Source organism: Microchirus variegatus, assembly GCF_963457635.1.
Source record: "Microchirus variegatus genome assembly, chromosome: 5".
NCBI lineage: Eukaryota > Metazoa > Chordata > Actinopteri > Pleuronectiformes > Soleidae > Microchirus > Microchirus variegatus.
The window spans coordinates 3,006,830-3,024,834 of NC_139806.1; the positions used below are offsets into that span (position 1 = coordinate 3,006,830).

At 41.3% G+C, this 18,005-nt stretch overlaps 1 protein-coding gene and 1 long non-coding RNA gene across 2 annotated transcripts; one reads left to right on the forward strand and one right to left on the reverse strand.

The window, feature by feature from the left end:
- Nucleotides 1-248: 248 nt before the first annotated feature.
- Nucleotides 249-821, reverse strand: LOC310927969. The gene is made up of 3 exons (XR_014592845.1): nt 736-821; nt 498-606; nt 249-387 (listed from the first exon to the last, which is right to left on the reverse strand). It is a non-coding gene; the product is annotated as an uncharacterized lncRNA (long non-coding RNA).
- A 4,181-nt stretch (nt 822-5,002) lies between these two features.
- On the forward strand, nt 5,003-10,250 carry dusp12 (dual specificity phosphatase 12). Its single transcript, XM_083889119.1, has 8 exons — nt 5,003-5,132; nt 6,079-6,382; nt 7,154-7,267; nt 8,109-8,227; nt 8,448-8,535; nt 8,653-8,744; nt 8,935-9,014; nt 9,915-10,250. Exons 2-8 carry the CDS (start codon nt 6,117-6,119, stop codon nt 10,056-10,058), a joined length of 903 nt encoding a protein of 300 aa, XP_083745245.1. The 5' UTR covers nt 5,003-5,132; nt 6,079-6,116; the 3' UTR covers nt 10,059-10,250.
- Nucleotides 10,251-18,005: the final 7,755 nt, after the last annotated feature.

Below are 18,005 nucleotides of genomic sequence, written 5' to 3' on the forward strand. Positions count from 1 at the left end.
ACACCGGCATTTTGTATCATAAACGTGTTATTGTGAAGTACACGTCGTTCCATATCAAAACAAGCACTTTTACTTTGAAATTCTGGGAAATATCATCATGAATATGAATATATGGCCATGGACTGCAGTCTGAACAGTGACAGACATGGAATCTATTCTGACAAATAATCCAGAATAATGTTTATTATTATTAATAATAATAACAATAATAATAATAAATACAAATAAGCAAGGAAGTTAAGGGAATATATATTTTTTATTCCATGTCAGCAAAGAGCCACAAGACTTTATTTGCACATTCTCAGGTCAGTAGAGTTCAGAGACAAATCCTCCACGACGTCTGATTCCAGGTGAGTCTTGTCGTCGCATCATGGAGGTACGCAACATCTAGTAAAAAAAATAAAATAAATATATATATATATATATTTATCATCACGTTACACAAGCAAATACATATATAGGATATTGTTATGCTGCAACTGGACAACTCTACTTACTTTCGACCCAGAGTGCATGAGAACATACTAAGGAACAGGTCATTTGGGCCACATCCATCTTTGCATTCTGATTTCATCGGGCCACAAGCCGTAGCCTCGTTCTCTGCAACTGTGATCACAAAAGCAAAACATAAAACAGAAGCTTTGTTTACCTTTTTTTGTTGTGCAATTTATGAGCTGTGTGTGTGTGTGTATGTGTGTGTGTATGTGCGTGTGTGTGTGTGTGTGTTAAACTTACCATAAAGCAGCAGGAGAACCACAAGAACCAAGACGGCCACACGATGAAGAGACATCCTCACTTCTGGAACTGTTGCTCTACAGTGATGATGATGATGATGAGACACAAGAGTTGCTCTAATTTAACTGCTCAACTTCGAGGAAGGGCGGAGTTTAAACAGGTGAGAGGAGGAACTTTGTTTCTAATCTGAATGATGAATTCATCTGGACACGTTTAACGTCACCTTTAACTACAACAAGTTACACATAAAGTGACATTTCTATATTGTACGTTGTGCTGTTCGTTCTCTGTCAGCTGATTCACATCAAAACACCTCTGCTGTTTAGCCCTTTCTTCTTTAGACGAGGGTCGTTGGTGTTACGTCGTCAAGTGTCCTCGTTCTTTTGTGCGACGATGAAGTTTAAAAGAGAACAACAAACAGAAGTGAAGGGTGTGGTTCAGAATAACGTTATTTCTGATGATCCTCAGGCTGTTGTATCATCTGTTCAGGCACCAAAGTCAACGTGTCACTGTCACTGCCAGGTATCTGCACTGGAAGCTGAATAAGTTATTATTCAATGAAGTCATGAGTCTCTGCACGTCTGTGGACTGTGGAGAAAACAGTAAAGCAATAAAATAAGATAGAATAAGACAAAAGTGTCACCAAACATAAATAAATAAATAGGGTTTTTATCCGAGATAAGACGTATTTCGACAGGGAGTTCATTCCAGAGCGTGGGAGCATCGTCACCCCAGTGTTTAGACTTTGACCTGGGCACAACAGCAGCAGCAGTTGGTGGTTTGACCTCAGAGCTCGACCCGGATCACGAACAGTTAAAAGCTCAGATAAATATGATCTGGGGTAAGATCGTGAAGAGCTTTAAAAGCAAACATTAAAAGTTTCAAATAGATTCTTAAAGAGAAACAAGAAGCCGATGAAGACGGTGAAGAACAGAGGTGACGGCTGTCTTCTATTAGCAGGGCCGGCCCAAGCCTCCGTAGGGCCCTAAGCAAAATGTGATTTTGGGGCCCTCTGTTACTGCCAATAATATTGATTATTGATCATTCACACACTTACTATACTAAAGGTATTCTACTTATTCTACTCTGTCACGAATACACTTGTACAACTAAATGTGAGAACTTTTTGTTCTGACACCAGATTTGCAAACTTATAGAAAAATATTTCAATTCATATTTGGCAAACTCAGCAACTCCCCCTACTGGCGACACAGAGAATCAATACATGAAATCAAACGGGTTTATAAATAAAATATTAAGATATGAAGGTCTGAAAATCAAAACACACTCCTGTAATACAAAGATTTGACTTTTATATGTAAAAAAAACACAGCATTAAATAAAATAAATATCAAATAAATAATAATGTAAATCAACAGAGGCACCCGGAATAATCACATCTGACAACTATGTAAAAACTGTGAAAAAGCTTTGGTAAAAATGGGGCGAAAAATTCTAAAAACAGCAATCCAAACTTTTTTTTATTTATTTTTTTAGTTAATTGCTCTTGGGGGCCCTCTAGTGGTCACAGGGCCCTAAGCAGAGGCTACGTTCGCTTATGCCTTGGGCCGGCCCTGTCTATTAAGTGTCGGTTAAAAGACAGGTGGCAGCGTTGTAATATGATGTATACTGTAATACTTTTGTATTTAATTAACTCTGTACATTTTTTCATACTCTTATACATACTGTCACACATACATATTTTTAATATTTTGTACATTCACAACAAACATTTAAAAGTATTACAGTATCCATCGAAGTAGAACAATCAAGTAGTAAAGCAAAGTTAATGGATGAAGACCCTATACCGCCGCCTAGAGGTTCAATGGTGGAACTCCTGGTGCGGTGAAATAGTTTCTGTAAATATGGTGCTGGACTGTAGAGTAATGGAGCGCAGGTGAGCTTTGTCTTAGTCATCAAAGTTATGATTCCTATACTTGCAAGACCGTATTATTGTCCTACACAAAACAAATGTGAAAAAGGAATAACTACTTGTAATGATTTTAACCCAGTGATAGAATCCAAATCCTGGATTCAGTGTCATTTTCGATCTTTTCCCTCCTCTCTTTTAGCACAGATGGGTCTGCCGTGTTTAGACCCGTCTACTTTAGACGAGGGTCGTTGGTGTTACGTCGTCAAGTGTCTTCGTTCTTGTACGACGATGAAGTTTAAAAGAGAAGAACAAATAGAAGTCAAGGATGTGGGCAGAATAATATTATTTCTGATGATCCTCAGGCTGTTGTATCATCGTTCAGGCGCCAAAGTCAACGTGTCACTGTCACTGTCAGGTATCTGCACTGGAAGCTGAACGAGTTATTATTCAATGAAGTCTGCTCGTCTTTGGACTGTGGAGAAAACACACACGCAATGTTGCATCATTTGTATTATGGATACAAATGTAACTGCATCCATTATAAATGTTGTTGTTTTTAACTTTAGACGACTGGAAAATCACAGAAGTGTGTGAAGTACATGTGAGGAAGAGGAGGACGACGAGAGAACAAATGATCTTATTGCTCCATGTGATACTTGGTGTAAAAAAGTTTTCCCTTATAGAGTAAATATGGTATAATATGAGCCCTTAAGTGTGTCAGTGAACTGCGGCGGTGTTAGCATACCAGATAGGATGTTGACGTCAACGGGCACAGGGAGTTGTTTGTCTGACGATGAGGCTCCAAAACATCCAGATGTTGGGGTTAGGGTTGGGGTTGGCGTTGGCGTTGGCGTTGGCGTTGGGGTTGGCGTTGGCGTTAGGGTTAGGAGTTTAGAAAGTAAAACTTCTGTAGCACAGGCCTACTGATCCGGTTTTGTGGTAATGGTGATCCAGTCCAGGTCCAGGACCAGGGTACGATCCCCAGGCAGAACCCTGGGCAGGAAAGAGGGGGCTCACTGTGAAATTAAGGTAAATTAATAATCCAATGATGTTATTTTCTGGAATTCTGGAGTTGAATCCGGGTTGCCGGCAGGAGGGAGGGAGGGAGGGAGGGAGGGAGGGTGCAGTTTGCACAGTTTTTAACTTCAGTTTGCACAAATTGCATAACAAAAAAGGGAAAAACAAAGCATCTGTGTTTACGTTTTTGCGTAGGACGACGAGAGAACAAATGATCTTATTGCTCGATGTGACACTTGGTGTGAAAATATTTATCTTTAAAAGCTTTAAAAGTCAAAGAGACAGCAGAGGTGTTTTGATGTGAATCAGCTGACAGAGAACGAGCAGCACAACGTACAATATAGAAATGTCACTTTGTGTGTAACGTGTTGTAGTTAAACGTGTCCAGATGAATTCATCATTCAGATTAGAAACAAAGTTCCTCCTCTCACCTGTTTAATCTCCGCCCTTCCTCACAGTTGAGCAGTTAAATTAGAGCAACTCTTGTGTCTCATCATCACGAATATTCATATTAATATATATTCATGATGATATTTCCCAGAATTTCAAAGTAAAAGTCCTTGTTTTGATATGGAACGACGTGTACTTCACAATAACACATTTATGATACAAAATAAGTTAATATTCACATCAGAATTCATATCTGACTTGTGTTGGGGATGTTTGGCAAATTCAAAACAGCCAACCATCGTAATATGGGCAAATTTCGACCATTCCACGAAACAGGAAGTGCCCTATAACTCTGCCATACACTGACCGATCACCTTGTAACTTCATATGTGACACAAAAAACTGACCCTGAACATGTCTAGGTTATCTTTTTTAATTTTTGTGGGGCTTTTGTTTTATTTACTATGTTTTCTCGACTGTGTCTGATTGTAGCACCTTTCACTTTGGGTAAAACAAAGTTTGATTTGATTAAAAGTTAAATTAACGTGAATACGGTCAGATACAAAGCCCAATATTAAACATGGGAACGAGCTTAAATGTCCAACAAATACTGTACAAGTACGTGTAGTTCTCGCAGTCGTCCAGCAGATGGTGCAGTTTGTACCACCACATCATCCGCCGTCCAGCCACGTTCAAATCACCAGACCCACGGAAAACTCAATGTTGTGTGAATAAATATGATGTAAACACGTACATTGTGTAATGTGAGTTAAAAGCGTACTATTAGGATCACACACAGTGTATTTTACAGCTGTGAAACGTACGTACGTGAGTGTTTCCTGACAGGCGGAACATTACATTAAATGTCTTAGAGTGTGTTTCCCATCGGACAGTTTAAACGACGAACACAGCACCACTGGGAAAGATGGGGATAGTTGTTCTTTCTTTTGAAAAGTTTAACTTTACATTTTACAAAAAGATAATACCAAAAAAATACATCGTAGTGTTTGGTTTGTCTTTATTTCGTACAACTCCAGACCTAAACTGAAGGAACGCGTTTCACAGGAAGTGCGAACATCACTGAGAGGCGAAGCTAAGCTAAAAATAAGCTAACGAGGTGAGTTAACCACAGTATCCTCGTGGCTGAACAACAGTCACTAACTGACCGTAACTTGTTATGAAAGAAGTTTAGTTTAAGACATTTATAATTCACTCTTAGTCTGAACAGCGCGAGTCTAAAGTGTATTAAAGTCTGTGCTTAACTTAACAATTTATCAGTTAGCATTCGAACAAACAGGTGAATGACCACACGCGTTGAATCCCATTTTAGCCAACAAATAATATAATTGCATTTAAATAATAAGATTGTATTGATTTTCTTAACTTGCAGTAAACATGTGATCATGTAAACATACATGAGTACCTGAGTCTGAGCCAAGAGGGGAAACAAATGTGTACAAATGAAAACAGTAATAATAGTAAATACAATCTAATCTTTGAAACCATCTAATCCAGTGTGGCTTTTCCCCTGAGGATGATCCATTTTAGGTCCTTATGCAGTGTACACAAGTCCTATATCTGTACTTTTACTCAAGTATCCCTTTGAGGTACTTTATACAAGACTGTCCTGAGGCAAGTAATCCACCAGAGGCTGCCAAATATCCATATGTGTTGTAATTTCCCTGTAATTGGACAGTCTGTCTTAACCATTGAATCCTTTAACATACATAACCCTGTTCACAGGTGGCAGCATCTACAGAAACTGGCCCGGTTCTTTACATATCCTACATTTATAGTATTGTGCTCACTTCCTTAAATACATACGTGGTACAAAAACACAGATTTTGGGGCAACATTTCCAGGTTTGGGAAACACAATGATCAACATTTGTCAACATTTGCTGACATTATATGGACCAAAACCAAACACTTACTCAATTAATCAAGATAATCGACAGATTAAACCATTATGGAAATAATAGGTGTTCGTTTGCGGCTCCAGATGTAACTAAAAGTACGTAAATAAAATTCCTGAATCTATTGTTATTTTTTTGTTGTTATCAGGAGAGTTTGGTGTCGGCTCTGTACCGTCCTCTGCAGTCATGCTCCTCGTGGATCCCGGCGTGTACATTGGCACTGCGGCCGACCTCAACGACAGTCAGGCACTAGCCGAGGCCAACGTCACTCACATCCTGTCTGTGGACTCAGTTGACCCCGCCCCTCCGACTCCTGCTGCTGACGACGTGTTCCACAGGAAGTGGGTGTGTGTTTCGGACGAGGCCACCTCTGATCTGCTGAGTCACGTCAATGACTGCAACCTGTTCGTCCAGGAGGCTGTGGATGGAGGCGGGGCTGCCATTGTTCACTGGTAAGTGACAGACATCGACGAGATGCACCGACGGTCGTCGTAATCCGAGGGGAGGGAATTACACGTTACATGACACCAGTAATATCAAGATACAGCGAGATCAATACATTGCAAGACGGTGATATAGCGATACATCGCAATATCTGTACGTTAAAGAGTTAAAAGTGCATAATTTCTCTATTTAGCGCCTTCATTTATTGATTAAAATATCAATGTTTGCTCTGGCATATCGATTATCACATTGCACAAGAAAGGACGACAATATCGCACATATATCTTGACCCACCTCTGGTGTATCCTGTCGTCCTCCTCTTCCTCACATGTACTTCACACACTTTGGTGATTTCCCTGCCCTCTACAAGAGTGACACAGGTTTAGTGTAAATATTACAAGTGTCACAATTCTCCAAATCCTGGATTCAATTTCATTTCCGATCTTTTCCCCCCTCTCTTTTAGCACAGATGGGTCTGCCGTGTTTATTAGACCTGTCTACTTTAGACGAGGGTCGTTGGTGTTACGTCGTCAATTGTCCTCATTTTTGTACGATGATGAAGTTTAAAAGAGAACAACAAATAGAAGTCAAGGATGTGGGCAGAATAATATTATTTCTGATGATCCTCAGGCTGTTGTATCATCGTTCAGGCGCCAAAGTTAACGTGTCACTGTCACTGCCAGGTATCTGCAGTCATGAGCGTTTACTTTTGTAAGATCTGCACGTCTCGGGCCAGTGTTTGACCTTTGTGGTGATTCTGATGTGTTTGTCTGTCTCAGTCAGGCTGGTCGAAGTCGCAGTGCCACCATTGTGACGGCTTATTTGATGAGAAGACACCGACTGGGCTTCAATGAGGCGTATCATAGACTGAAGACTGTCAAACCGGATGTGCAGTAAGTGTGTGTGTTTGTGTGTGAGACCTAGTTCAGTACCAGTGAGACGTGGAGTCATGATGCTTTTCCACTCGGCATGGCTCGACTCTACTCGCACAAGTTTCCGATACTAAATGTGACGGCAACAGTCCGACACAAGAATCAAACCGAACAATGTCGAACTGTAGATCAGTTAAAAAATAGTGCTGGGCACGTTAACGCCGTCTGCGCTAACGCGTGACACGTCTCCATGACGACTGACCGGAAAAAGACGCACGTGACGTCATGTTTACGTGACTCCCGATTGTTAAAATGTACGCAGTACACAGATACGCTGGTTATCTGTAGCGCTGCTGTTTTCGTTTTTAATTAACAGGCTGCTCCAGTTCGACTGTAGGCGCGCTAAAGGAGCAAACGTAGCTAACTGGTAAACGGTGCCTGGACTCCAGTGCCGCGGCACGTAAACATGACCCCATAACCCCCTTATGACCGTCATTATGTTCAGGCCGTCTGGATTTATTTCGATTTAATGGCTGTAGAATTGTCAAAAAAAAGTTCCGCGAATGCTTCTTTCCGTTTCATTTTTCCAAGATAACTTCCAACTGTCAATATCGGGCAGTTATTCAAACGTTTAGGAGTTTACGGTCGCGAGAAGCCTGACGTCGCAAATGTGTCTGTGATTGGAAAGTCGTTCCATGGAAGTCCTGAGGTTCTACCGTAATGACAGCGCTCTATTTCTCTGTTTTCCAGTCGAATTTCCTACAGATATCACAAATGGTCTAGGAGTGGTTAAACAGTGGTTTTCCGTATTGAAAACAAAGTGAGGCAGGAGCCGATCGCTGATGCTGGTGATGTGTTTCAGGGTCAACAGTGGCTTTGAGGAGCAGTTGTGTCTCTACGAGGCCATGGACCGCGAGGTGGACTTCTCTAGTCCTCTGTACAAACAGTACAGACTGAGCAAGATTGCAGAGAAATACCCTGGTACACACACACACTTAGCTTCGTCTTAACTTAGCTCTATACACCTATGTACACATTACATTAAAAAGCAGATGTTTGCAGCTAGAATAGTTCTTTACCACATTAACAATGTATAGAGTGTGTTTCTGATTAATTTAATGTTATATTCATTGAAAAAATTCCTTCATTCCTTCAAAAATAAGGACATTTCTAAGATTTCCATGATTTTCTGTCATAACAGAGCTGCAGCACGTTCCCAGAGAGGTGTTTGCTGTTGACCCCGTCCACTCCAGCTCCTCTGAAGTGTCCTATCGCTGCAGGAAATGCAGGTGACGTCTGTCTTTGCCATTTCCCTCCTGGATTTCCACCGCAGCTACATGGAAACTTAAAAAAATTCACTGTGTTTTGAAGAGATGTGCGTTAATTCATGTTAATCTCCTCTGCAGACGAACTCTGTTCCGCGACTCCAGTCTCCTCAGCCACCGCGCGGGAGAAGGAGCGTCGGCGTTTGGTCACAAGAAGTTCAGTAACGTCGCTGGTGAGATGAAGCACAAGTGCACACATGCAGGATGAAAACAAAAACATGCTCTCATCACATATTTCAAGCTTTTTGTGACTGGTGTTCATTTGGTCAACCTTGAATAATGTTAATGTTAATTTCTTCTTGATTTTCAAACACAACTATTAGGAGTCTATTTGAAGTGAATTTGTCGTTGTTTATGACTCAGGAGATGTCCGGTGTACGTCTTACTTTATTGAGCCAGTGCAGTGGATGGAATCAGCTTTACTCGGGGTGATGGATGGACAGGTACACACACACACACACACACACACACACACACACACACACACACACACACACACAGGAACCCTGGCACGTACACTACCGTTCAAAATTTAGTCACTTAGAAATGTCCTTGTTTTTTAAGGAAAAGCACTTTTCTTCAATTAATATAACATTCAATTAATCAGCAAACACACTTTGAGAAAGAAATTGACATTTTGAAAAAATGGGAAAATGTCCCTATTTTTTAAGGAAAATCTGGGTTTTTTTCAATTAACATAACACTTTTTGAGAAAGAAAAAAAAAATCTTAGAAAAAAATGAATTGAAAAAAATGAAATTTTTAGAAAAACGTAAAAAAAAAATTTTAGAAGAAAAAAAATTGAGGAAAGAAATTAAAGTTTTGAGAAATTATTTTTTAATTTTGAGAAATGTCCTTATTTTTGAAGGAAAAGCATTTTTTTTTTCAATGAATATCAAATTAAATGAATCATAAATACACTCTATACATTGTTAATGTGGTAAACGACTATTCTAGCTGCAAACGTCTGGTTTTTAATGGAATATGTACATAGGTGTATAGAGGCCCATTTCCACTGTTCTAATGGAACATTGTGTTTGCTAATGGCGTGAGAAGACTATTGGATGATTAGAAAACCCTTGTGCAATGATGTTAGCACAGCTGAAAACAGTTTTATTTTGAATAAAAATCATTATTTCTAATCTTGTCAATGTCTTGACTATATTTTATATTAATTTCGCAACTCTTTTGATGAATAAAAGTGTGACTTTTAATGGAAAACACACAAAATATAGTATAGGTGAGCCCAAACTTTTGAACGGTAGTGTAGGAAATACAATACATACAAATCACGACGAGCTCTCACAGTATGCTAACTCCCCCTCTGTGTGTGTGTGTGTGCAGCTGCTGTGTCCTAAGTGTAGCTCTAAGCTAGGCTCTTTCCGCTGGTGCGGGGACCAGTGTTCGTGCGGACGCTGGGTCATTCCCGCCTTCCAGCTGCATCGCAACAGAGTGGACGAAATCAGAAAGCTGAGCGTACAGAAATAACAGCCCGTCGAAGGTATTAAAGACAAACTGCTCAAGTAGAAACAACACGGCAGGAGCACAACATCCGTGATTCAGTGTTCATTTAATTCTAATTATTTTTTTCCTTTTTTTTGACTTTCTGTAAGGGAAATTTTTTTAAAAAATACATATTTTTAATTCATTTATCCACTCCATCCACTTATATTTCAGCTAAGTGCGTCCACTTTGACGTTGCCATTTCTAATGTGTAAGTAAGATGTGATTATTTTGTGATACAAACATACCTGTAAATATTAAAAGATGATTTATTGGGTAAAAAGTGTGACGTGAGTGTAATTTGTAGTAAAGTATATGTGCCACGAGGTGGCAGCACATGTCCAGGTGCTCCTCTTGCACCAGGATAACAATACAGAGACTGGTTCTGCTGCTGAACCAGCGGATGATAATAATAATAATAATACTTTTATTTATATAAAACAGGATACTGGGACACAGAAACGAGACAAAAATCACAAAACCAAGAAAAAAGAAGAATACAGCACACGAGGTAAAGCTATTTAAAGGAGTGATGTTTTTAACCTCCACACCTCGCTGTGTTTTGTTTTCGTGTCTGTGGAGACACAGACCGATGTGTAACATGGGAGCTGCGCGAGTAAAGCGAGACGGCGGTGAACTTTAGATCCATCTAAGCGCGGCTGATCCATCAGTGCAGGACTGTAACTCGGCCGCTTTGGGTCCAACATGACGTCTGGAAAACTGGAGCTCACAGTGGAAATGTAGGTGGAGGGGGGGGGGGGGGGGGGAGTGGGCAGTGACCAGCAACAGAAATAGAGGGAATTATGTAAATGAGGTGGAAAACGGGATTAAATAAGGCGACGTGAAAACGTGTGAAGACGAGAGCGGAGACTACAGGACTGGGGTGAAGGGTTTCCATTTTGCTCCCAGGCAGTGGAATTAGTAATCAGTCAATTATCCTCTGTGTGTGTGTGTGTAATTATATCTTTGTGAGGTCCAAAAAAACCTATCTTTGTGGGGACATTTTGTCAACTTTAAAGTGCTTTTTTCAGAGTGTTTTTTTTAGTGTTTAGTTTGAGTTTTAACACCTCACTGGTGTTTTTAAACTGGTTTTGCTCGTTCTAAATTGCGTATTTTCCTGCACCAAACGAGAAGGAGGCGGAGTAGTAAGGCATTTGACGCCATTTTGATTTGGTAAATGATTTCAAACTTTATATATATAGACATGAATCTGGACTAAGAGGTCAGGTCAACGTCTCCCTGTGTGTCCCGACTCAGACTTTTGGTGGGAATCCCTCAAATAAATAAAAGACCTCGTTTATAGTAGCCTAAAATAAAACATCATCCGACAAACTAAGACGGTAATTGTTAGTTTATCTGCACTTTCTTCAACTGTCCGTTAAAGCGTCAGCGTCACATTTGATTTAACTTTACTGTCTGCAGAAGAAGGACTTGAAACATTCCTCGGTTAAGTGCTTTTAACAATAAACTATAAATATGTCGTGGCCGTGTGTCGTTGATTTGAATGAATGGTTCTGTTTGTAGCAGATGTGTGTGTTTGTGTGTGTGTGTGTGTGTGTGTGAGTGGTCAGCCACTGCTCTGAGTTTAATGCTCCTGAATGTCTGTCGCGGTGTGTCTGCTAATAAAGTTGACTTTGAATTACTGCAGTAATAAAAGTGAACACGGTGATGCAGATTTCAGATGGAAATAGAAAAACGCTCAGTGATTTTTTTTTCTCCCCCTTCGACGGCTGCATTAAAGCGTTCTTCTAAAGTCGCGGTTCTGAAACGTTTCATACTGACGGTACCACGTGAGAGAATATCGACCTCTTCAAGTAAACACCGTTATCACCAACGTTAAAGCTCACATAGAGTGGTCCTGTTGCACATAAATGTTAGTTATGGAGGTCTACTTACATACATTAACTTGTTTTTATGCTCAAAAACCTCCTAGTTGCTGTAAACGAGCCGATAGAAATCCTCTTTTCTGACGCTGTTTTTCTGCTGCTAGATTTCAGAGTGAACTTTCACCCCCAGAAGACAGAGTCTTGTGATTGGCCAGTACTATCCAGCGCATCCGTTCTCAGAAGCACAGCGCCCCCCTCTGGAACGGTGGATGCACTGCTCCTCATTATCAAAACATTGTTTTAACAGTGTTTAAAAATAGCTTCTTCACGACTCCCCGCCGCAGTCCCTTTGCTGGTCTGAGCTGCCTTGGTGGAGGTCTGCGCTCTCCGAGTGCTTTTCTAGTCTCCAATCACAGTAGGACGACATTTCTGATTGCCACCAGAGGAAGCTTGGTTCCCCCTTTTTCGCAGCTTCTTCCTGTGGTGAATTTGTGTCATTCATTCATCCATTCGTTCTGTAGAGCATGTATGAGGTCAGGCACTGATGTTGGACGAGAAGGTTCTGGCTCTCCTTGTTCCAGTTCCTCCCAAAGGTGCTCGATAGTGAACGTTCTTATTGGAGGGTAAGGGGCCTCAAGCCCAAATCCTGACTGAAACCCCTGAGTTTAATACTCGACAGGTTTGGCCAAACACTTTTGTCCATATAGTGAATCTCTTTCAGGCTCAATAGCTCACGACTCGTCGTCTGTTATGTGATATTCAGATCTCCGGGACCTTGTTGTCCCCTTGTGTCCTGTCCTACTCTGACTGAGCAGATGTAGAGATTTGAGGTGAATATGTGAGAACGTTGGTGTGCTGAGTTACAGCAGCAGCAGCAGCAGCAGCAGGAGAGTGGAGTTGAAGGCAGTGACATCATGGAGGATGTGAGTCACACAAACCCCTCGGCCCTGTGACTCTGTGGTTTCTCATATCTTGGCTTGTGGAATAACTAGAAAGGGCTTTTTTTTTTCGTTTTGTGCTCAGAAAGCTCACAGGAGAGAGTGGGAAATTTGCTGGAAAGGTGATTTTCACTCATTACGGTCGTGGTTGTTACTCTTGAGGAATGTTCAGGAAAGTCAAACTTTCTATTTGCAGATTCATGCATCAAGAACCTCCCCAGTTCACTTTCTGTGACTTGGCGACTGCAGTTACTTTCCATTATGTGTAATTAGGCTTTGATTTAACATCTTGTAATCTTTGATTTATGGATGCTAATCAAGCCGCTTGTCATTTTCCCTGTCGTCTCCGTCGTTTTGCATCAGCTGCAGTTCTTTTCTGGGTTTTTTTCTTCTTCTTTGTCTGCGATGCTCAGTAACAAACCAGATGTTCTGCTGTCTGGGCGACACATTACGTCTGACTCCGTCTCCTCTCGTTTCTACTCCTTCATTTCCTCTCTCTCTCCACTTACGTTTACCTCTTTTCACCTCTTTCTCTCTCCGTCAACCGCACCCGGGGGGGCGGGTTAAACCACAATTATCTCTTGACCTCCTAATTTTCACCTTTCACCAATAAAGAAGATGTTGCATACATTTATTATTGTGTGGAAATGAGTCCAGATACATTTGGTTTGGTTCTGTCCTGAGCTGTAGTTTGTTTTGGTTTGGTTTGATCCATCAATTTTTAAAGTTCTTTTAAAGTTTCTGCCCATCCGGACTAAACCACAGGCCCAGTTTTCAAACTTCTCAGTTTACAATGCCACGGTAAGTGTGGACAGCCGGCATATCTGAAGCTGGATATATGCATTTTTAAATGAAAACTAGAGCTGCAACTAACGCAACTGCAACTAAATTATTTTCGTAATCGTTGAATCGTTTGGTCCATAAACCAAAATGATTCGGTTTTTATGAATTCATTCTTTAAAATATTCACATTTAAGAAGCTAAAACAATCAGAAATCTTCTCTTAATCATGAAAAAAAGCTTCAACGCAATTAATCGATTATCAAAATGGTTAACGATTAATTTAGTAATCGAATAATAATCGATTAATTGTTTCAGCTCTAATGAAAACTCGGTGTGGACTCTAAAATGCTGGAGCAGGGGTATAATTTATCAATTTTATATATGAAAACAGTGTAGTGTGCACTCTGAAAATGCCAAGGTAGTATGAATGCCGTTTATTGGGAGCATAAATGAGTAGTTTGGACTCCAGAAAAACTGAGGCAGTGTGGACGGCAGCCATATCCCAAACAGATTTTATGCATTTTTAAACAAAAATTGATTCTAAAATGCTGGGGCAGGTGTCGTCCAGAGCAGAATTTGGTGTTTTTAAAGTGGTGTGGACGGTCTCACGTTGAGTATCAGTCTCTACCAATCACTGATGCCCACTGATGACAGGGTGGTAATGGATCTGTCGCGCCATTGGAGTCGTGTAGCTCGCAGATATTAGGACCAAATACCCACTGGACGCACAAAGCCTTCTTTCAATCCTCCTCGAGAATTCCTGCTGACATTCTTGCACACCAGCACATTCCATCTCTGTCTACTTTATATTCCAGGTAGCAGACGAGCCAAGAGTGAGCTTATTTCACTGGTAATGATGTACGACAGATTAAACGTGGTTTCTCCTTGATGGTTATTGACCAAGAGCTGCAGCCGACTGAAGCAGATTTAAAGTTATAAATATAGAAGCAAGAATTTGGAATTAAGTTGGATAGTGAACGTGCAGGATCTCTGTGAGATTATAAACGGACAGAAATAAGCGAGAACATTTTCGAGATGCTCACAGAAAGTGTTTTATCTTTTAATATGCAATATGTGTTTGGCCGATGTGGGGTAAATAACAAAAACACAGTGTCCTGGAAAGAATAAAGGAATGTGAAATGTGTAGATCTCCTTAAGAAAAAGCGAATTTCCCCATAGACTTCCATTCAAACCAGTGGAGTCGCCCCCTGGTGGCTAGTACTGCAACCTCCTCCAACCCTAACCCAGAAGACTCCATCCATTTAGTTCATATATCTCTAGCCCACATTGCAGCAGGCAACAATCTAACATGAGCAAACTGTGCGTTCCATTGTGAGGTGACCCCTAGTGGCATTAATGAGTATTACAGCACAAAAGGAGGATGTCGGTTAGGCCCTATCCAGATTGTTTTTTTTTTTACTTGGTTGCTCAGATCGGATTTCCAGTTGTATTTTTGCATCATCATCAACAACAGCAGCGTAGAAACGATGTAGAACAATAGAGGAAAACACAACACAGTGAACTGACTCACAGAACACAGATGTTATCGCCTCGTCTCCTCAGGAGTTCTGCACCGCGACTCGACGAGCCCATTGTTTGAAAGCTGTGCCACAAATGTGGGCGCATGCCTTTGTCGTTACCGAGGCGACCCCCGTGCAGATCGTTTGGTTATGTCTGGACACACGGGTCCAGTTTTCATTCACTTGTGATTACCAGCACAAACACTACAATCATTCCCCCGCCATGTTTTCATGCAACCATGACAACCACCCCAATCAAATACGGTGTTTGATTCCACGCTGTAATCATTTGACGTTGTTTGTGTAACCATGAAGATTGGGATTATAATCATTTACTGGCCTTCATAAAGGTCCAGTGTGTGTAATTTAGTGAAACCTATCGGCAAATATTGAATTAACTACCCATACGTGTGTTTGTACAAGTGTTTTAAGTTGAGATTGGTTCCTTTACCTTAACCCTGTTGTATGTCTTGCTTTATGTTTGGTCGCCATCTTGTGACGCTATGTTTCTACACTAGCACAAATGTACAAACAAGCTAGTTTTGCATTTTTAAGCTTAAAGCGGAAAGATGCAGGATTTTTACTCTCATGTAACGGCTTTGGAGTCATTGTGACGAGTTAGAGTTAGGGTTAGCCAAAGCTGTCAGCTAGTATGGCTGCCGACCTGAAATCAGAGGTCTGGTTGGTGAAAAAGATGCAGAGGAAATTGTTGTCGGAGGAAGTGAGGAAGACCGAAAACAGAAATACACAGAAGCTGTAAGTACTAAAGTACATCTACTGTATTTATGTATTTGGAACGTTGTCTGTTGCTGGTTTGTTCTTTCAGTGGGTGGTTGGCTGTTCTTTCATCGGCTTGTGTTCGCCGGCTCCGTTGAAAACAAACGTGCATGGCATGGACAATAGAAGGTGAGTTTTAAGACCAAAAGGATAAACTAAGCTAAGTAGAACCATACAAGGTTCTTCGGGTTGTCCTCATAGGAGAACCCTTTTTTTGGCTCCAGGTAGAACCTTTTTATAAAGGTTGCACCTCAAACGCTTTTGGAGGGTTCCACCAAGAACCCTTTTAAAACCTTTTCTTCAGGAAAGGGTTTTTCAGAAGCAAATGGTTCCAGGTAGAACTTCAGCCCTTGTTGAAGGACCCTTTTGAAACCCTTATTTCTAAGAGTGTAGGTGGGAGTGCTGAGGATGCTGAGACAGCTCATGTTGAACAGTTTGGACATAAACTAAGAGAGTCATGGTCGACCTGGTCTGGTCACGTGCAGGAAGAAGGTTCATGGATGCTGTGGAGGAGGATTTAACAGACGAGGACACGAGGGATGTGGGTGAGACGGAGGCGAGGAGATGATTCACTGAAGAGAAAACATCACTTCTGGTATGTGAAGACCATTGTAGTTCACTAATGCACTTGGGAAAGGGCGGAGTGAGCAGTCGACCTTTTCAGGGTCGTATCAAGAGAACGACTTTGACCAAATATATCCGGACATTTCCTTTCCACCTCCCTCCACTTATTCAGCTGTCGTTAGACTTAAAAGACCTTTTGTGTGAGTGAGCACTAATGAACCGAAGAAAACGACGTCCACGATGTCGTTTTCTTCTTGTGCTCCTCCCATTTTTTCTTTCTCCGTGCAGACTTTTATCTCAAGTGGAAGTTCGGAATGCAGATACCACCGCTATCTTAAAAACAGACACAGTGTGTGTGTGTGTGTGTGTGTGTTGATGTTTTTTGAGAAGACTTTCTGGAGTTGCAGGGACGTTGTAGTCCGTTCTCACAACTTCAAAATGCTTGGTTAACTTTTGGTTTTTAGTTGGGTTTAGACTTGTTTTTGTGATGTTAGCTTTAGGCTACGGAAGCTAAAGAATGCATTATGTCAATGTGTCCTACCCAGAAGTAAATAAAGACAATAATGTGTTTGTTAGGGGTCTCTCTCTCTCTCTCTCTCTCTCTCTCTCTCTCTCTCTCTCTCTCTCTCTGTGTGTGTGTGTGTGTATTCTTGTACTTGCGTCATACTGAGGACCAGTGAGAGTTTTTAACCAACAAAGTGAGGTCATTTTTTACAAAGTGAGGACATTTTGGCCGGTCCTCGCTTTGTTTTCATTGAAATCACTTCCTTAGGTCGTAAACCGTGCATGCTAGGTCCTCAATTTGGTACAAAACCCTTTTCACACACCTTTTGCTCTGGGGCTCCACCTGCAGACATGCTATGGTACTGCACCCAGTAGTTCTTTATCGAGGTCATTCATGAAGCAGATATTTGTAATTGTGTTGATTTATAAAGTGGAAATGCTGGTCCTCACTTTGTCAACACTTTTACCCGGTCCTCAGTATGCAGCAAGTACAAGAATGTGTGTGTGTGTGTGTGTGTGTGTGTGGTCCTCCCGCATTCAGACATTCAGATGAGGTGGTTTGAAAACCAACAGAGAACATACACACACACACACACATGCATTCATACTACAGATTTGAGTAGGCAGTTGATGTGAATGGGCATCTTTCTGCTCTGCTTGGCGGTCAAACCACCCACTCCCACCCTTCACCCCCGCCCGCCCCACGGTAACCATGTGTCAGCAGCTGAAAGACTGGAGCACGGGCTCATAAACGAGTCCACAAAGCAGACATTTGGAGTCCCTCCGTTTGCTGAAACACTGTTATTATCATTATTGTTAATCATTTGACTTTAATACTTTAATTATTACGCCGTCTACAGAGATCGCCCAGCCCTGTCGAGCCCTAACAGACTGGAATGGAATCCAAAGGCGACTCGCAGATGCACTTTTATCACACAGCAGTTCACGGCCCCGTCTGAATCCCTGCAAGGCCATTAAACTTACAGACAAATCTGCTGTGTGTGTGTGTGTGTGTGTCCT